This window comes from Rhincodon typus, chromosome 4, assembly GCF_021869965.1.
Source record: "Rhincodon typus isolate 14 chromosome 4, sRhiTyp1.1, whole genome shotgun sequence".
Lineage (NCBI taxonomy): Eukaryota > Metazoa > Chordata > Chondrichthyes > Orectolobiformes > Rhincodontidae > Rhincodon > Rhincodon typus.
Genome location: NC_063335.1, coordinates 119090847 through 119112058, shown reverse-complemented (window position 1 = coordinate 119112058; position 21212 = coordinate 119090847). Strand labels below are relative to the sequence as shown.

Below are 21212 nucleotides of genomic sequence, written 5' to 3'. Positions count from 1 at the left end.
TTTACATTTAAATTTTATTTCTTTAAAGGCGGATAAAACAAAGGGGTCAAGGGTTACGGGAGGCAGACAGAGAAGTGAAGCAAGGAGATCAGAAATTCTTGGTTGGTGGAATCAGCTGGAAGGCCTGAACTGTTTTGATGGTTATTTTTCAGATGCATTTTCAGCATTTCTGTTTTGTTTTTGTTTTTGAAATTTTAGATTATTAGAAATCATGGTAGTTTTATATTTTACCTCCACCGTCGTGTTTTAAAAGCTGGCTTCGCAACAGGAAAAGACAAGCAGTAACAAGCCTGAGATACCTTCACAAAGACTGGTATCTCATCACCAAGTCCCCTTTATTTACATGCGGAGAGTCCTTAACAATGATCCAGCTCCCTCAGAGCCAGCTCTCAGAGAGAAAAGAACCTCTGACACTCCTGTTTATATCTGTCAGCCAGGGCTCCCTGATTGGACCAGGCTAACAGCCCCAATCAGGGAACTCCTACGAGGTTCATTTGGCTGACCTCGTTACAATCACTACAAAGCCACTGGAATATTTGATGTGCATGTAACTTGTTAATAATCAGAACATGTAAGGACCTTAGAGCATGACTTCTGTTGATGAAGCTCAAGAAATATACTGCACTTTGGTCCCTTGTATAAAATGCTACTGGCGTTTGAATTGCACATGAACTACACACAGCAGTCATATTTTTACATCTCGATTAAAAACAAAATGCACTGATTTTTAAACATAAACTTTTCTCTGTCCGTGAATTATCTCTCATCAGGTGCTGCCTATTCCTGCATTACCTGCGTAACATTAGTCACTTTTGTCACTGTTTTATGCACACCGTCAGTGGATGTGACAGATTTGCGAGTGGTGCTACTATTCTGGACCAGTGGGAAGGTGCCGAAATCGCCGGTGCCGTCCCCTCCCGCAGCGCTGTGGGACGGCCTTGTCAGAGTGACGTTCTTGTGGATGATGGGGATCTGACAGAGCGACGAGCTGGCCACCGTGTTCTGCTCCTGCCTGGTGCCAGAGGAAATCGGCCTGCTCAGTGTGACATTTTTGTGGACCTCGGGCACCTGGCTGAACGACGGATCAATGACCATTCCTTGCGTGCCCCCTGAGCTGACGTTAACAGCCTTGGTCAGCACGACATTCTGGTGAGCAATGGATGGGTCAATGACCATAGCTGGCATACCTCCTTGGTTGGCATTAACTTGTTTGGTCATTATGACATTTTGGGGAGTGATTGATGGGTCAACGACTATTGCTGGCATTCCTCCAGGGTTGGCGTTGACTTGTTTGGTCATTATGACGCTCTGGTGGGCAACGGATGGATCAATGACCATCGCTGGCATTCCTCCAGCGTTGGTGTTGACTTGTTTGGTGACAACCACATTTTGGTGAGTGATTGATGGGTCAATGACCAAAGCTGGCACCCCTCCTGCATTGGCGTTAACTTGCTTAGTCATTATGACATTTTGGTGAGCGACAGGCAAATCCACAATGCCAGGCAACCCCTCGGGCACAGGATTAATTGTTGTGGTCACAACATAATTCTTCTGCTGCATTCGTGGTGGGTCAGCGACAATGTTCAAGCCATGAAGCCCTCTTGAGCTGGATGAAACAGATGTTTCTGTCCTTGAGAAGCTTTCTCTGACCAGAGGATCGATGCTGACAGTTGACGTTTGACTCTCAAATTTACCAACACAGATGTCGGCCAATGTCTTGAATTTCGGGCCCAAGTCATCCAAGTAAGAATCCTTAAACTGGGGTTCATCCTCGATAAAGCTGCAGCTATCAATGGAACCAACAGGTGAGCCATCTCCTTCATGGTTGTAGACCAGGAGACAATCTCGGGCTGGACGGTTCTGATCTTCTTCAGTGCAGCCATTCAATTTCTAAAAAAAAAAAGCAAAAATGTCAAACGCAATGAGAAAAATTCCCCAAAAATCAGCAGCAAAAGGTGCTTCTAAAGTACTACATTGTAAAATGTGAACTTTTCCATTTTGGATGGGAAGATTAGAAAAGCAGTGCAGAGGGATCTGGGTGTCCTAGGATGCAAATCGCAAAACGTCAATATACTACAGGTACAACGAGTGTCTGCTTCACTGTAGGTGCGCCGACATCAAGTGGATTACAGTATTTCAAGGTCACCCTAACAGCGTTGCAGGCGTCCCCACAGCATGGTAGTTCAAGAAGGCAGCTCACCACCACCTTCTCAAGGGCAGTTAGGGATGGGCATTAAGTTCTGGTCCCAACCAGCGACACCCACATCCCACCAGTGAATAAAATAAAATTAGCGATATCATGGTTCATTTTAAGAATTGCATTCAACTTTTGCCTTAGCTGCCAAGAAGACATAGTTTTACAAATCACGCTTCATTTCGCCATATTAATTAAGTTTCATTAATAAGCTGTCAAATTCCACATACCTCATTAATGTACGACCCAATGTAACCTCTGTAGCTGCTAGACATTCTCCTATCGTGGGCTGCTCCAGAGATGGGCCGGTATGTCCCTGCCATTGAAAACCTCTCGATATAAGCAGGAGCTACTCCCGAACTGATTATTTCCGAACCCCCGACTGTGTATTTTGTTTCTCGCGAAAATCTACCCTTGTAGCCGTCAACCTCAGAGAGCGTGCCGACTTTCATCCCACCAGATGCCATTCCACCAGCTGCCATCCCAGCAGCTGCCATCCCACCAGATGCCATTCCACCAGATGCCATTCCACCAGATCCATCAACTGGAAGCAAAGGAGAAGTCTAGAGGGAGAGGAATAGCACAGATTAATCACTTTCTTCTTTGGTTCCCTGCCCGAAAGATTTGATTTGCAATTCCATGACCTCCCGTAATAGGGAGGGAGCCACATCTCTCCCCAAATGTATCTTGAACCCTGTGCTGTTAGCTTTAATCAGAACTACAACCACTGTTTGGTCAACTGAGCCACCAAAGTCAATGGAAGTGAATGTGTGGGTGTATATGAAGTTTTACGTTACCACTCCAGATAAAAGAATAAATAGGAGTTCAAAAATTATGTCTAAAATTTACAAGGTGGCTCTTCTGTTCACCATTCCATTACTTTTTGAAGCTTTCTTTTTAAGTAGTGAAGTTTTGCTTGAGACAGAAACAGACTGTCCTGTGTTTTTTTTTACCTTGCAGTCACTCGGGTAGACACAACAATGCCGATGTTCAAGGGGAACAACAATTTATATTGCATGAGAAAAGGATGGCAAGTTGGCCTTGATTGATCAAGGCTTGTCCTTGGAGAATGCATCAGGGATCTGTTGTTCCCCTCAGCTTTCACTTTTGTTTTGAAATTCTAAACTTGGCATTATATCGCTCCTGGTGAGTGCAAGATCATCATCTTCAACAGCATTCACCATTTTCCAGTAATTCTCAAGCTCTCTGTCACCAAGTGGATATTACTGAAGATTTGTTTTTTAAATTTATTCATGGGATTGCTGGATAGACCAGCATTTATTGCCCATCCCTAATTGCCCAGAGGGCAGTTGACAGTCAACCAATCACGTGTGTTTGGAGTCAGATGTAGGCCAGACCAGGTAAGGATGGCAGTTTCCTTCTCTAAAGGGCATTAGTGAACCAGATGGATTCTTCTAACAATCAACAATGGATTCATGGTCATCATTTGACTCTTAATTCCAGATTTTTATTGAATTCAAATTCTACCATCTGCCATAGCAGGATTTGAACCTGGGTTTCTGGATTAACAGTCCAACGATAATATCATTAGGCCATCGCCTCCACTTATTGATGGAAACAATAGTTGGTCCAAGAGCTGCTAAGGGCCTGATAGGGGGTTAGAAAAGGAAATAACATGGATACAGACCGTGTCCACCTCGCCACCTCCTTCAACGTTGGTCTTTTCCAGGTATCCCAGAGGTTCAATGGGGATCTGTTTAAAGTCTTTGACTTGTGTAAAAGTCCCTCCGGCACCACCACAATTGCAGAAAAGCAGCAGGAGAGGAGCGACTGTGGACAAATCATTTGATGATATTAGAAACGCGGTTTATTAAAACTGCTATCAAGCTGCCATTGTTTGTGACGAGAGGCGAAAGAAAGAAATGATGCACTCGGCACCCCACTCCCCACCCACCCAATGCCTTTCTGCCCCATCACTCCCCCTCCCCCATCCCCACCGGCTCCTGTGTTGGGTGTTGTCGAGTAATCACGTGGCAAAGGTGGAAAGGTGTGGAGGAGCACAGTCCCCAAAACAGAATGAGCTTTTCACAATTACTCTTTCAATGGGACATGGGCTTCACTGGCAAGGCCCACATTTGTTGCCCATCCCTATTTGCCTCTTGAAGGGAGTAGCCTGCAAGGGCCATTTCAGAGGCATCGCTTGTGGAGTTACACAGAGGCCCAGAGTGGCTAAAGGTAGCATGTTTCCCCTCCCCTAAAGGTGGCGGGCCTCCCTTCCCCTAAAAGGGGTGGGGGCGGGTCTCCCCTCCCCTAAAGGTGACGGGTCTCCCTTCCCCTAAAGGTGGCTGGTCTCTCCTCTCCTAAAGGTGGCGGGTCTCCCTTCCCCTAAAGGTGGCTGGTCTCCCCTCCCCTAGAGATGGTGGGTCTCCCCTAAAGGTGGCAGGTCTCCCTTCCCCTAAAGGTGGCGGGTCTCCCCTCCCCTAGAGATGGTGGGTCTCCCCTCCCCTAAAGGTGGCGGGTCTCCCCTGAAGGTGGCGGGTCTCCCCTAGAGACGCCAGGTCTCCCTTCCCCTAAAGTTGGCAGGTCTCCCCTCCCCTAAGGGTGGCGGGTCTCCCCTCCCGTAAAGGGGGCGGGAGCGGATCTCCCTTCCCCTAAAGGTGGCGGGTCTCCGCTAGAGGTGGCGGGTCTCCCTTCCCCTAGAGGTGGCGGGTCTCCCGTCCCCTAGAGGTGGCGGGTCTCCCCTCCCCTAAAGGTGGCGGGTCTCCCCTAAAGGTGGCGGGTCTCCCCTCCCCTAAAGGTGGCGGGTCTCCCTTCCCCTAAAGGTGGCAGGTCTCCCCTGAAGGTGGCGGGTCTCCCCTAGAGATGGTGGGTCTCCCTTCCCCTAAAGGTGGCACGTCTCCCCTGCCCTAAAAGGTGGCGCGTCTCCCTTTCCCTAAAGGTGGCAGGTCTCCCCTGAAGGTGGCGGGTCTCCCCTAGAGATGGCGGGTCTCCCATAGAGATGGCGGGTCTCTCTTCCCCTAAAGCCACCCAGTTGTGGCTTTTATGATGGTCGACAGTCTGTTGTCTTAAGGTGAGGTGAATGTGGTGATGCATGTCAGAGGAAGCTGGATCATGAAGGAGAGAAGGACGTCCTGGGGTGGTGGAGTGTGGGAAGGGTGGCTCAAAAAATGAAATGAATTACAGCATTGTTAAGGTGCAGTGGCAGCCCATTTGGCCCATTGTGGCTGTGCTGGTGTTACTGCCTAGCGATGCCTGTACGTCCAATTACTTACGGAGTAACAGCAAAGCTCCAAGGACCAAGAGGCCAATGGCAGGTGCACCGAGGGCAGCATTTTTGGATCCAATCCGCGGGATTTTTTCAGGAGAGCATGTCAGGTCATTGCCAGAACACTCGATCACACTAACATCCAGGTTCTGGACTTCACCAGAGCCCTGGTTATCTTCCACCTTGATTGGGACTTTGAAGGTGTGTGGCCAGAGTTCCACTAAGGGCTGCAGCTCTGCACTGGTATCTTTATATCAAGGGAAAAGAAGGGAGAGATTTTTAAAAGCTATTAGTCCTAATGAGAAAACATCACATTTTTAACAAAAACATTTCCTTGCAAGGCTCTTGAGTATTGCTGAAAAAAAAGGGAGTTAGATACGGTTGCTGAAGCTCAAAGAATCCAAGACTATAGGAAGAAAGGAGGAACTGGGGACTGAGTTGGATGATCAGCCCAAATTATGTATGGCGAAGCCGGCTTGATGGGCTGAAAGGCCTACTCCTGCTCCTATTCAAAAATGTTGCTTCTTTCCCTCATCAGGAGAGATGGAAGGATACCAAAAGGTGGCATGGTGGCTCAGTGGTTAGCACTGCTGCCTCACGGCGCCAGGGACCCGGGTTTGATTCCACCCTTGGGTATCTGTCTGTGTGGAGTTTACACATTCTCCCTGTGTCTGTATGGGTTTCCTCCGGGTGCTCTGGTTTCCTCCCACAGTCCAAAGATGTGCAGGTTAGGCGGATTGGCCATGGGAAATTGCCTACAGTGTCTAGAGTGGGAGATGCAGGGATAGGGTAGGGGGTGGGTCTGGGTGCGATGCTGTTTGGAGGGTGTATATGGACTCGAATGGCCTGCTTCCACACTGTGGGGATTCTATGATTCTAATTTCAAACAGTTACACAGCAATTTATACGACAGGAGAAAAGGGTGCTGATTGGTTGGCAAGATGACTCTGATTGGTCAAAGTGTTACCTCGGAGACAGCAACAGGATACTAATTGGGGGTTCCCCAAGAACCCCACAGGGCATTTCGTAAAAAGTTCACATTCTTTTTGTTCGCAGAGACTGGGTTTGGTGCCGTTACCAACCAAAAATGGACCTTGCTACAAGCTCAACTGTTTCTCATAAATTGTCGGTGGAACTGTTGCTACATTCAGAAGTGTCCAGTGAGTGCTGTCCATTTGGAGAATTGCATCCACCTGCAGATATTTTGTTTCTGGATTTTTGTGAGCGTGAGTATAGTAGTTCACTGTAAAAGAAAGGAGATGACTGAGGTGGAGGCCCAATTAACTGGACACAGAGACCAATACATGCTTTGGTTGCTCTTATAACTGGTGCACTGTAATGAAAACAAAATAACGCCTTAGTCGGAAACTGATAGTTTAAATTCCTGCTGCTGATGGCTCACTGGGTTTCCCCACAGTTCTCACTGATTGTGAAAGGTCTCAATCATCTCTGTCATCACACTGTGCTCCCTCTCCATGGAAACAGACATGACAACATGGTTGGCCAAATGTCCTCTGCCTAGTCCTGTCATCTTCACCTTAATTAGCCAAGTAAAGGAACAGCTCCATGCAAAGTCTCCAGAAAGGGACTGCCTTAAGTGTAGTCAAAAAATGAGAGGGTCCAAAATAAAAGCAGAAAGTCAGCAGGCCTGGCAGAGAGAGGAAGCAGAGTTGATGTTTCCAGTCTGATAAATCTTCTTCAGAACTGAAGGGAGCAGGAAGAGGACCGTTTTTGTGCTATTGACAAAATGGAATGAGGAGTGAGTGGAACAAAGGGTGAGGACGTCCTGAGCAAAAGGTGGAGGGAATGCTAATGATAGTTAAGGTGGGACATAGATGCGAGATAGGTGTTAATGGTGAGTGTGAATAGTCCAAAACATGTCAGCTCTGCTGACAGCAAGCCGTTGCCAGCAATATCATGGGGCAAGCGTGGGACTGTCATCAAAACAGAGAACAAAGGTCATGCTGTGAAGTTGCTGAAGTTGACATTGACTCCTGAAGACTGTAGAAGTGCCTAAGTGGAAAATGAGATGTTGTACCTCCAGTTTGTGTTGAGCTTCACTGGAAGATTTAAGCAGGCTCAGGACAGAAAGGTTAGTGTGGGGGCAAGGTGGTTTATTGAACGGCAAGGGGAGGTAATGGCTTCGTAGTATTATCACTAGACTTTTAATCCAGACACTCAGCTGGGGACCTGAGTTCAAATCTATGGCAGATGGTGGAATTTGAATTCAATAAAATAATCTGGAGTTAAGGGTCTAATGATGACTGTGAATCCATTGTTGATTGTTGGAAAAACCCATCTGGTTCACTAATGTCCTTTAGGGAAGGAAAGTGCCATCCTTACCTGGTCTGGCCTACATGTGACTCCAGACCCACAGCAATGTGGTTGACTCTTAGCTGCCCTCTGGGCAATTAGGAATGGGCAATAAATGCTGAACTGGTCAGCAACACCCACATTCCATGAATGAATAAAGGGGAAAAAATAGCAACTGGGAGGTCAGGGTCTTTCCTACAAATAGAGCAGAGGTGTTCCTCAAAACAGTCTGTGTGTTTGGTCTTGTCAATGTAAGGGAGACAGCATTGTCAGCAGGCCAATACAATAGACTTGATTGAAAGAAATACAAAGCATTGAAGCTGTGTTTGGGGCCTTGGGCAGCGAGGAGGGAGACGATGAATGGATAAGTATTATACCCTCTGTGATTGCACGTAAAGGTGCCATGGGGGAGTAAATGTTAGCAGTGATGGAGGAGTGGACCCGGAACACTCCCTGTCAGACGCTGGGGGAGGGAGGATATGTTCAGCGAATGGTATCCTGCCAGAAGTGGCAGAAATGGCAGATGATGATCCTTTGAATGTGGAAGCTAGTGGGATGGAAGGGGAAGATGACGGGGAATCTCTTGTTATTCAGCGAGAGTCGGGTAGAGGGTGAGTGCGGGAAATGGGTTGGACTGGAAAGGAAGAGGCCATGTTGGAGGCTTCCCAATGGAAGGTAGCATCATCAGAACAGACTTGAGGGAAGTGGCGAAACTGAGAGATTGGAATGGCGACCTTGCAGGTTTGAGGAAGGTCAACTACCAGGCAAGTTTGAGAGGTTCAAGGCCGATTTCTCCAGCCATTGGAAGTCGGAGCAGTCCCTTATGGAAGTCTTCAAAATAACGGCGAGGCCTTGAGAGGACAGATGTAAAGAAGATGTTTCCAATTGTGGGATAGCACTAAGTCCCAAGGACACAAATAAATCCAACAGGGAAAGCAACAACTCCATTCTGACAAACGGTCATGGGACTTGGATTTCCCCATCACATGCTGTGCAAGGGAAATCAGGGAAGACTTCTCTACACAGAGTGAATGTGGATTAGTTGAGATGGGTGTTGGGGAAAAGTAGACGAAACTGAGAGGGAGTAAGAGGGAGCTGATGCGAAGCATATAAACACCAGGATATACCAGATAGGCTGAATGGCCTGTTTCTTTGCTGGAAATTCAACGTAATTTTCTGTCAATCATCCTTCTTCTCCAAAATGTTACCTCGTTACCCGATCTTACCGTTTTTCATTAAAATCTTCCACTTGTCTGTGATGCCTGGTTTATCCACGAGTTTGAAATGATACGGAGCTGCATTTGGATAAGAGTCTGCATCGTGAGCCGTGACAAGCAGGGACTTTGCTTGTTCACACATACAAGGCTGGAGATTGCGAATGAGGGGAATATTGTCATTGTCATCATCCACGTCAAGGACAACGGTACCCGTGGCTGTTTTAGGAACAGGTCCTGTGAAAGAGAGAGATAGAGAGAGAGAGAGAGAGAGAGAGAGAAAGGAAAACCTCTTTATCGAAGAGCAGAAAGCAAATGAAATACACCGCCGACACCAGAAAATCTGAAATTATGGCCATCAACATCGAACAATATCGAACAACCATGGAGAGAAAGACGATTAGCGGCTTCAAAGTTTTCAGGGATAGCTGGGAGGGTCAGTTAGCAAGGATGGATTGGGCGATTATCATGTTGGCAGGAAGGGGTCTGGAAGTTTGGAGAGAAGGTGGTGTCTTGGGATTAAGGGGTTTGGCTGATCATGGAAGCGAAGAGTCTCTGAGATTGGCAGAAGGTTTGTGTGAGGGGTTCGGGGGGATGGGAGAGAATGGGGTCCTCGTGATCCACGAGCAGCACTCTAAAAATAACAGGTCACTCTTTTAGGATTGAGATGAACAAACAAGTTTGCACTCAAAGGGAGTGAACCTGTGGAATTTTCTAACACAGAACCCTAAATATATTCAAGAAAGAGATCAATAATTCTTAGATAGTAAAGGCATCGAGGCATATGGGGAGAAAACAAGAATATGGCTTTGAGACAGAGGATCAGCCATGATCATATTGAATGGCGGAACTGATTTGAAGGGCCGAACGGGCTGCTCCTGCTCTGAGTTTCTATTTGCACTTCTCAAGCAGAAAAAAACCTTCCATCTTCCAATGAAAAAAGATTTTCTATCTTTCTTCTCAATAAAACTGAACGCTGTGTTCAGGAAGTCAGTCCCTCTCCAACTGCCTACTCACCTTCATTATCGATTGCCAGGATAGTCGCTGTGTATTTCCCATCAACAACATATGGCGACTCGCGATCAGGCAATTTGTTTAGCGTTATCTCCCCGGTTTCAGGGTTAATGTTGAAGAAGTTTGCTGGATCAGAATTCTTTGCGTATCTGTCCGAAAAAAAAAAAGCAGTGTGTGTTAGCATTTGTAGACATTGATACATACCCACTTGCACACACACAGACACACACACATCAGAGGGTACGCACACACACACAGACACACACACACACAGACACACATCAGAGGGTACGCACACACACACAGACACACACAACTAACAGACACGCAGAAAAACACACACAGGTTTACACACATACAAACATACCTGACACACACACACACACAGGGAGGCAATGGCCTAGTGGTATTGTCACTAAATTATTGACCCAGAGACTCCAGTATTGATCTAGGAACTCATGTTCAAATCCTGCCATGGAAGATGGTGGAATTTGAATTCATTTAAAAACAAAACTTAGAATTAAGAATCTCATAAAGGCCATGAAACTCATGTTGACTGTCGGGAAAAACCCATCTGGTTCACTAATGTCCTTTAGGGAAGGAAACTGCCATCCTTATCAGGTCTGGACTACATGTGACTCCAGACCACAGCAATGTGGTTGACTCTTAACCGCCCTCTGGGCAATTAGGGATGGGCAATAAATGCTGCCTGGTCAGCGACGTCCTCATCCCGTGAATGAATGACAACACATACACACACTATCCACACCCTTCCATTTACCTGGTGCGTTCACTTTCTTTCCCAGTGTCAGCACTAATGGCTGGATATTTTCCAAATGATTGGCCAATTGTAACTTTTCTTCGATCCTCAGAAACAGTGAGTCGCTTCTTTGTTGGTTTAAACAAAAAGCCTTCTTTCTTGTCCTTCACATTGACTTTGATTCTGATTGGATTACCCACAACTACTGCTCCTCCTCCTCCACCTCCTCCTCCACCTCCTCCTCCTCCTCCTCCTCCAGTAACTGATGAGTGATAGGCTGCTTTGTTGGAAACTCGAAGTACCAAATTCCTGGTTTGTGATTTTTCGTAATCCAGTTCCTGCAAAGGGAGGGTGGGTAAGGACAATGGGAATAAGCTGTCAAATGCTGAGAGATGCAGAGCAACCATATGAAACCCACCTGCGAAAATCTCTCTAGTTGAAATTCTAAATCAGATGAAAGACGTTACAAGGGCTATGGGCCAGGAGCAGGCGGGTGGGACTAGTTTAGTTTAAGACTATGGTTGGCATGGACTGGTTGGATCGAAGGGTCTGTTTCCGTGCTGTATGACTCTACGATTCTAAGTTCGCAATTCGAACCCAGGTCCCAAGACCAGATTACCTTGGTCTCTGGATTAATGTTCTGAGCTACTGCCTCCCCCAGCTCAGCCCTTGCAGCCATTCCAGCACTCAATAGAACCATGGCTGAGCCACTGTGCCTAATTCCATAAACCCCACTTTGCCCCATATCTTTCAGTACTTTTGAGTAATAACTCTCAATCTCAGAATTAAAATTCTGACCCTGGCCCTAACCCTAACCCTACGTTCACCCCTAAAAGAAAGACTGACCCTAATGTTTAAACTACATTCACACATTCTGGACTACCCAACCAATTTTCTCTCCTTTCTCTCTAGTTACCTCCTCTTAAACACCTCAAGCAGACAGAGACATACAGTCATAGAGCACGGAAACAGATCCCTCGGTCCAACCAGTCCATACCGAACATAATCCCAAACATTTCTTGTTCACGTACTTATTTGAACGTCTTTTAAATGTTGTAACTGTGCCCACATCTACCACTTCCTCAGGATGTTCATTCCACACACTAACCACTCTCCGAAAAATTTGCCTCTCATGTCTGTTTTAAATCTTTCTCCTCTCATCTTAAAAATGTGCCTCCAGACTTGAAATTCCCCATCCTAAGGAAAAGACACCTACCATTAACCCTATCTACACCCCTCATAATTTTATAAATGTCGATAAGATCACCTTTCAACCTCCTACACTCTGGTGAGAAAAGTCCTAGCCTATCCAGCCTTTCCTTATAACTCAAACCTTCCATACCCGGCAACATCCTGGTAAATCTCTTCTGAACCCTCTCCAGCTTAATAGTTTCTGAAGAATGCAACACTTGTTTGTGTATCCTCTCCTTGCAATGTAACCCTTGGAGTCCCGGTATAACTCTATTCCACACTTAGTCTAGGATTCTTAGGGAAGGAAATGTGCTGCCCTTATCAGGTTTGGCCTACATGTGACTCCAGGCCTGCAGCAATGTGGTTGACTCATGACTGCCCTCTAAAGGAGGTCCTAGCAAGACACTCGATTCAGGGATAATTAGGGACAGGCAACAAATATCCATATCTCCATGAAAAAGTAAGGAAAAATAAATAAGTGAATTAATCCTTCCTCAAGTTGGGTATCCAGTGGAACTCCCTGTTTTATTTTAGCATTTAGAAATTCAGGAAGCTTTTAGCAAAAGTTTCAAATGAAACATTTGTCCCTTGTTCTTATAAAGGTCCTGAAACCTGAAAACAGTTCGAAGCTCAGCAGTGAAAGTTACTGACAATAGGTTTGAAAAGCAATAGCATTAGAAATGGAGCCTTTGAAAGATCACATGAATAAAACATCATTCCCTGTGCACTGCAAACATACAGCATAAAGGGGACTGAATTACAACTGCTAAGATAAATAAATTAAAATTATGTTCAACTCGTACAAAATAAAAAATGCACAGGAGCAACAGACTGCTAGTGCCCTTAATGTGGCACAGTGTCCCAAGATAATTCACAAGATTGATTATCCAAAAACACTCACCGCTGAATCACAAAAAAATACGAAGGACAAATCTTACTCGAAGAGGTGGGTTTGAAGGCGGATATGGGGGAGGGGGGCATTTCTTTAGGACTGAGGCTACTGAGAGACAGATGGGCATCTGAGGTGGATCCATTAAAACTACAGATGTGCTAGAGGACAGAAATGGACGAATGCAGGCTAACTCCGAGGGTTGTGGGGCTACAGAACTATAAAAGCAGAACTATTCATGGGCTCATTAGTCCAACAAGGGAAAATAATTACAAAGGTATTTGAACTCAGAGAAATGGAGCCATAATCTCACTGAGTGGCAGAACTGAACTGGGGGCTATAGGACCTCCTCCTCTTGCAATGTTTCTATAAAATCAGAGTCACACAACATCAGGTTATAGTCCTGAGGAAGTTCTGAGGAAGGGTCACCGGACCTGAAACGTTAACTCTGTTTTCTCCTCCACAGATGCTGCCAGACCTGCTGAGCTTTTCCAGCAACTTTGTTTTTGTTCCTGATTTACAGCATCCGCAGTTCTTTCGGTTTTTAATCAGGTTATAGTCCAACAGGTTTATTTAAAATCCCAAGCTTTTGCAGCACTGCTCCTTTGTCAGGTGAAGTGATGTTTCTATATTCAGATAGAATAATAGAGCAAACACATGCCTCTTTAGACCAAGGGGGAGGCAACGGTGTAGTGGTATTATCGCTGGACCGTTAATCGTTTTGATCTGCACATTCTTGCTCACTATGATCTGCCTCTACTGCTCATAAACAAAGCTTTTCACTGTACTTCGGTACATGGGACAATCCATCAATCAGATGATGGAACTTGATTTCAATAAATATCTGGAGTTAAGAGGCCAATGGTGACCATGAATCCATTGTTGGAAAAAGCCATCTGGTTCACTAATGTCCTTTAGGGAAGGAAACTACCATCCTTACCTGGTCTGGCCTACATATGACTCTAGACCCACAGCAATGTGGCTGACCCTTAACTGCCCTCTGGGCAATTAGGGATGGGCAATAAATGCTGGCCTGGCCAGTGACGCCCTCATCCCGTGAATGAATTAAAATAAAAGACTAGTTGTCACTGTAGCAGCAATCAGAAAGTGAGGAAAGTGGCACCTATCAGCCAAACACAATTTACAAAGGATTTTTACAGTATATCAATATATCAACGCAATTTACTGTCATGAGGATATCTCACTACATTGAGATGCGAAAGACTTTGATGTGAAAAGGCGATGACTTAGGAGGAAGAATTGATACAGCTGAGACTCTCCTATTTAGACAAACAGTTTAGGAAAATGCTTTCGAACATTTCAAACTATAAAATGTCATAGACAAGAAAAACGCACACTGTATCTTAATATTATTTAGCCTCGTGGTTGTACTGGTTTAGAATGTTACATGATGGGCTGAATGTCCTACTTCTGCTCTTATGGCCTTGGGATAGAATAAGAGGGATCAGCTCGGATAAGACAAATGACCTCTCCATCCAATATGAGGATTTACGTGTATTGTACAAGATCAGACGGTTGATATGGTAAACAGTCACTTTGGCCAGGAACCTGCCCAAGTAACAGGGCATCTGGGACCTTGGTGATCAAGAATGCAGCTGTTTACATAATTACATCTAAAGGTTGAGAAAGTAACAGGAAAAGGAAACCAGGTTACTTAGCATCAAATTCAGTCTGGAAAGAGAGATCTGAAAAAGGGAGACAAAGATTGAATTGGGCGAGACAGAGGGAATGAACGAGAGACAGCATGAGAAGTAGGAAATCGATAACATTTTTACATCTTTAAAAATCTCTTGGTTTACTGCTGACTATGTGGTTCTAACCTTTCCATGGTACTGCAGGCGTACAGACTTCTTACGGACCTTATGTCATTAAGTACCAGCCCTTACATGCTGCAGTGAATATAACCGGTAATGAAATATGTAACTAAAGTGATTTTCAGAGATTCACAGGGAATTTGAGGGCAAGCTTCCTTTTCCTTGAGAGTAAGAGAGGAGTTATTTACAATTTACTGGCATCTTTCTCCCTATCCCAAGCTCCTACAATGACTAATGATTCCCCCATAGTCCTAATGAATCATGGGATGCTGCTGTCTCATTAGAGAGGAGAGGACTGGTGGTGGTTTACCCTGAGGGTCGCCATGCCTCAGGCGAGGGGAGAGGTTGAGAAGGAGAGTCCTTCATGGTAACCAGAGCCAATGTGGGATAAACCTGTTGGATTATAACCTGGTGTCGTGTGACTTCTGACCTTGTTCATCCCAGTCCAACACTGGTACCTTCACATTATGTGGATCATTAACAGTGCCATCAAATTTTCTATGATCTTTTTCCACCAAAATCCTTACCCTTTGTCTCAAATTACATGTTGCAAAATTTTAAGCAGTCTTAGTAGTTTAAAAAGTTGCCAAAACTTCAGTGTTCTCCTCTGCCCACATGCTATCACAGATTTTACTTGATTTTCAACGTTACCTTTTGAAGCACCAAGATTCCTTCATTTGTTTGTTCATCAACTTCGAACCTAAAGTGTCCTCCTTCATTCCCTTCGATAATATCAAAGTGCCCCAGCCAGTTGTCGGTGAATTCTTGGTCATTGTCAAATACTTTGATGCGGGTGACCTCATCGTTCAGTGAATTTTCTTCCACAGAGACTTCATACTGAGGACAAGAGCGAAAAGGGACATTTCATTCCAATCTCATGGTGGTTATCACTAGCTGATAGTACAAGAGCAGGGAACATACATTTAAGATTTTGGGTGAGAGGTACAGAGAGGATGTGAGGAAGAAATTTTGTTTAACAGCTTTGGCTGAGACCCAAACATCCATTTGTTTCTTCAAACACCTGAGCCCCTGCTTGATTGATCTCTGTGGTCAATATTAATGCAAATATTATTTATATAGTTTAATATTATAATATAGTGGAATTTCTTTTACACTAAGTTAAGAAGTTTCAACAGCCCTTAGTTTCAAGGATGGAGATTTTCAAAATCTGTTTGATTGACACTTCTATTGAGCTGTAGTGAAAAGGAGATTCTTTTTAAACAGTGGAAAATGATCAATGAATGACTTTTCAAAATGATTTCTTTTACACATCCATTCCTATAGGGTTCATTGTTTCTATACAGTAAATAGTGGGTAAATGGACATGCAAGTGATAAATAAAAACCAAAAGATACGTGGATGCTGCAAATCAGAAACAAAAACAGAAATTGCTGGAAAAGCTCAGCAGGTCTGGCAGCATCTGTGGAAAGAAATCAGAGTTAATGTTTCGGGTCCAGTGACCCTTCCTTAGAACTTTCTCAGTGCTAAAGCCTGGTTTGGAAGTGGGGGAGCATGAAGACGGCCAAATGAACTTACCTCTCCAAAGGCTCCCTCAGCCAGACACTATTTCACAACACCTCCAGGATTCAGTGAAACGTGGTGTGGAGGTGCCGGTGTTAGACTGGGGTGGACAAGGTCAGAAATCACACGACACCAGGTTATAGTCCAACAGGTTTATTTGAAAACACAAGCTTTTGGACTATAACTTGGTGTCGTGTGATTTCTGATAGTGAAAGATGATTCTTTAAGAATCTGGCCTGACTCCATAAAAATTGTGCAGGGACAGACTATGCAGTGGAGATGACAAGAGTGAGAATGCTGGGTGTGGCCTTGTGACCAGACCAGTCTGTAACTCTTAACGAGACTTGGTGAAAATTGAAAGCATGGGAAATAGAGCTGGGAAACTCAGAATCGGGACTCATTTGCTATTTTAAAAGGTTTTAAAAGTATTTTAAAAGACTCAATTCATCTTGGCCAAAAATCAGGTCAGTAGCACCAACTATGACATCATCAGTGACTCCAACATCACTTCCTTGCTCTTTGGACCCCATGCCTCTGTTTAAAAAGCCAAACTCCTTTAAAGCCTTCAGGTCTCTCTGAAGCCACACTTCTCTAAAATTGGATCATTTGGTTTCTATTGCCTCTCCTTGATCTTATGACCAGACGCTTTCATGTCACGCGTCTCTACATTAAACTGCATGTGCCTCATGTAAATCAAAGAAGGCCCAGTACTGCTAATACTGCCCATCACACCTCACTCATCGACCCTCCCCATCATTCATCTTCATCAAATTCACAAAATCAGGAAATTTAAAAACACTGGCCAGAGACAGTGACAATGAGGCCACCATTGGTTGTTGCAAAAACCCATCTTACTAACAAACACCATTCAGGGAAGGAAATCTACCATCCTTACTCAACCTGGTCTACACATGAATCTAGATCCTCAGCGATGGCGTTGACTCTTAACTGCCCTCTAAAATGGCCAAGAACAAGCAGGAGAGACAGGTCGAGAGTCATTAGGACAATAAATCTTGGCTTTCACAGTGAAGACTGTGTTCCACAAGAAATTTCCCAGTAATAGAGAGCGAGTGAAAAGTAATCAATACTCTCATATTTCAGCCCCCCCTTTAGTAATTGGTCGACGGTAACAATGGTGCAGATGTTTGTACAGCTTGATTACATTATTTATCAGAATTAAGTCTACCTCCTCCTTTTCCGGTGTTGGAATGTTGTCATTAACATCCAAGATTCTGATCTGAGTGTTGGCTGTGGAGGACAATCCCGATATCTTTCCGTTTAAATCACGGCCTTCCACTGTTAAGGTGTACAGATCCTGAGTCTGACACAGGAAGAGAACAAGAAAAGATATCCAAATGACCAAGTTATAACATTTATTTCCCAAAACACCCTAGTCGCTTTCATTCTTGCTCCTCAACATGATGTGAACAGAAGGAGGCCATTCGGCCCATTGTGTCTCCACCAGCTCTATTGCCCATTTATGCTTGCTGGGCAATCAGAGTCCCTTCAGGATAGGTAAGGGGAGGGGAGGGGGAAAGTAAGGCTGAGAGCTATATAATTTTCTGCTCCTCTCCATTAAGATGTAGGAGCAGGATTAGTCCATTTGGCCCATTGAGTCTGCTCTGCCATTTGACTGTGGCTGAAATATTTCTCAATCCCATTCTTCTGCCTCCTCCTTGATCTCCTTAGCGTCTCTCCCTCTAGGGCCCCACCACGATATTCCTGCGGTTCTCCTGGGCGATGCTGAGGTCGGTGGGGTGGGGTGTGGGGAGGGGATAAGCCTCAATTCAGGGAAAGTGGGTGGGAGGATGGTGTCATCATCAACCTCCAAGGACACCCGGTAGCGGGTGTATTCCAAGAAAATATTCTTGAACCCAAAGCTCCCTGAACACATTTGTTCATAAATTCTAAATATATTTGTTTTTGGGGAGGGAGCGAGTCATTATCAGAGTATCATCCAATTAGTTATGCGTCAATTAGTTATGTCTCGAGTCATTCTGATTGGCTGTGGAAAGGCAGGCAGAACACGAGGTTGGAGGTGACAGTCAGCCAATGGTACGGCAGGATGGTTCGAGATGCATAGCTCATGTAGTGACCGCTCCAGGAGAGAAGCTGGCAACCACTAGAGGGAGTTGATTAACTGCCAACTCCTTGTCCCACGTTCTCATGTTTGTTGGTAAATTGGACAACATATGGGTGCCTTACCATGTGCGGTACGAGGCTGTGTCCCATCAGCATGCCTGGTGTAGTTGTACAAGCGTGAAGACTTATCAAGTTTACCTTGAATCACCCAGGAGATATGGGTATTACCAACCAATTATTGCCCATTCCTAAGAGCCCTGGAGAAGGTAGTGGGCCAAAGGGGTTCTATGATTCTATATTCCCGTGGTGAGCTAGCTACCATATTGCACTGACGCAATCCTTGGGCTGTAAATACATCCCCAGTGCTGTTAGGAAAGGAGTTACTATAACTTTTGACACTTTGACAGTGAAGAATATATTTCCAAGTCAGGATGGTGAGTGGCTTGAGGGTTAACTTGGGAGTTGGAAGTGTCCCAATGTATCTGCTGCCCTTGTCCTTCAGGATGGAAGTGGTTGTGTGTTATCGAAAGATCTTTGGTGAATTTCTGCAGTGCACCTTGTAAATGGTACACACTGCTGCTACTGAGCATCAGTGGTGGAGGGAGTGGATGCTTGTGGATGTAGTGCCAATCAAGCGGGCTGCTTTGTCACAGAACCCCTACAGTGTGGGGGCAGGCCATTCGGCCCAACAAGTTTACAGTGCCCGTCCCAAGAGCATCACACCCAGACCCATTCCCCTACCCCTGTGTTTCCCATCTCTAACCCAACTAATTTGAACATCCCTGGACACAATGGGCAATTTAGCATGGCCAATCCACCAGGAAACCAGAGCACCCGGACGAAACCCACGCAGACAATGCGGGGGGAGAATGTGCAAACTCTACACAGACAGTCGCCTGAGGGTGGAATTGAACCCGGGTCCCTGGCGCTGTGAGGCAGCAGTGCTAACCACTGAGCTACTGTCCTGGATGGTGTCAAGCTTCTTGAGTGTTGTTGGAGCTGTACCCATCCAGGTAAGTGGGGAGTACTCCATTTCCCTCCCTGGAAGTGGTGAGATGGGAACAATGATCTCCCCAGGGTTGACTCACCTCATTATTTCCTCTTCTTGTTAGGTTAGCCATTAGAATCTGTACGGGGAGGTCCGCTAGGGACTCTTCCGACTCACTGCCAAATCAGACCCTTGAGGCGTCAACCAATGGCCACTTAAGGACCTCAACTTGCCACCTTCCCATTCACCTCTACTCTCAGTGTGTAAGAAAAATGGCTCTACAATGGGAAAGCAGAGTAGCCAGCCGTACTGGAGTGGGAGGGGTCCAGCGAGGTGCCTTCAGAGGCATGGGCCATGAGCCGGGTGAAAGGAATGGCCTTGAAATCCACTCGTCTCCGAATCCTTGGGCCCTGCGGCCCCCCGCCCCTTTTCCCTGCCATCCCCATGGAATAAAATGCCTCGCTCCTGGATCAGATGAGGACTAGGCCTTGACTGGTGGTCTTTAGGACCCAGAGCTGCTGGCCACTTATTGGCCGGTAGCTTCCAGCGTCCCAGGATGTTGGGACCTGTGGTGGGTCTAGAGTCTTGCCCATCCCCTGTGAAAATACGCGAGTCGGTTCAGCAGACAGTGAAGAAGGCAAGCGGTATGTTGGCCTTTGTGGTGAGAGGACCCAAGAACCAAATCAAGGTTCAAGGGCCAAGGGCCTTGCTGCAATTGTACAGGGCCTTGGTGTGACCATACCTGGAGTATTGCGTCTGGTTTTCGCCTCCTTTATCTGAGGGAGGATGTTCTGGCGATGGAGGGAAGGTGAGGAAGGTTTACCAGTCTGATTCCTGGGACGGAGGTCTGATATATGGAGAGGAACTGGAATGGTCATGACTGTATTCACTGCGGTTTTGAAGAATGGCCAGGAGTGGGGTTGGGGGAAGTGTCATAGAAACCGACAGAATTCCAACAGGACGTGACACGGCAAACTCAGGAAAGATTTTACCGATGGCCAAGGGAGGACTCCAGAACCTGGGGTCACACACTAAGGATACAGGGTGGACCATTTAGGCTGAGATGAAGAGAAATGTCTTCACCCAGAGAGTGGGAAGCCTGTGGACTTCTCTGCCACAGAAAGCAGCCGAGGCCAAAACATTGAATGTTTTCAAGAAGGAGTTAGATACAGGGCTGAAGGGATCAAAGGGTCTGGGGGAGAAACAGGGAACAGGGGGCTGAGTTGGATGATCAGCCATGATCACAATGAATGGGAGAGAAGGCTCGAAAGGCAGAATGGACTACTCCTGTTCTAATTTTTGATGTTTCTATATCAGTCCTTATTGGTGCGTGATCGGGTGAATTATTTTAGCAGTGGGGGTGGAACGTTAATCACACATAGTGGGGAAAAAACATCATACACAAATTGATTTCGAAAATGCACATTTAGTCATTTGACATACAAAATACTTTAGAAAAGAAATTACCAACACCAACCTCTCTGTCTAAGGTATTTGCCATTGTTCTGATTTCTCCATTGGACTTTGCAAGAAACATTTCATTGGCTCCCTGTGACAGAATTCTATAGGCAATTTGTGCATTTTCGCCAATATCAGCATCTGTTGCATTTAGTCTTAACACTAAGGTTCCTGGAATAAACACAAATTAGGAACAGTCAGTGTTCTCTTAGGCTGAACATTAGGGAGATAAAACAATTTGTCCCAAGTTTCTGTGTGGCTAAATGCATCCAAAACACTTTGGGAAATGGAAAACAACAACATGCATTTATATAACCCCTACTAATATTAAAACATCCCATATGTCATTCAGGAGCAACATCAGACATTGAAATAAGAACAGGAACTGCTGGGGAAACTCTGCAGGGCTGGCAGCATCTGTGGAGACAGAGAGAGAGAGAGAAAGAGAGAGACAGAGTTCATGTTTTGAGTCCAATGTGGCTCTTCTGCAGAGCTGACGAGGATTGGAAAATGGTGTTTTTAAGACT

At 45.5% G+C, this 21212-nt stretch overlaps 1 protein-coding gene across 1 annotated transcript in view; it reads right to left on the bottom strand.

Annotated features, from left to right (window-relative positions):
* Positions 1-421: 421 nt before the first annotated feature.
* LOC109932271 (desmoglein-2-like) overlaps positions 422-21212 on the bottom strand; it is a 33534-nt gene continuing 12743 nt past the window's right edge. The window contains exons 5-14 of the mRNA XM_048596217.1: positions 20705-20856; positions 17344-17478; positions 15288-15473; positions 10743-11059; positions 9965-10110; positions 8960-9184; positions 5428-5667; positions 3843-3985; positions 2425-2757; positions 422-1890 (exon numbers count right to left, since the gene is read on the bottom strand). Coding sequence (XP_048452174.1) covers positions 778-1890; positions 2425-2757; positions 3843-3985; positions 5428-5667; positions 8960-9184; positions 9965-10110; positions 10743-11059; positions 15288-15473; positions 17344-17478; positions 20705-20856 — 2990 coding nt within the window. The 3' untranslated portion in view covers positions 422-777. The remainder of the gene's footprint in view (positions 1891-2424; positions 2758-3842; positions 3986-5427; positions 5668-8959; positions 9185-9964; positions 10111-10742; positions 11060-15287; positions 15474-17343; positions 17479-20704; positions 20857-21212) is intronic.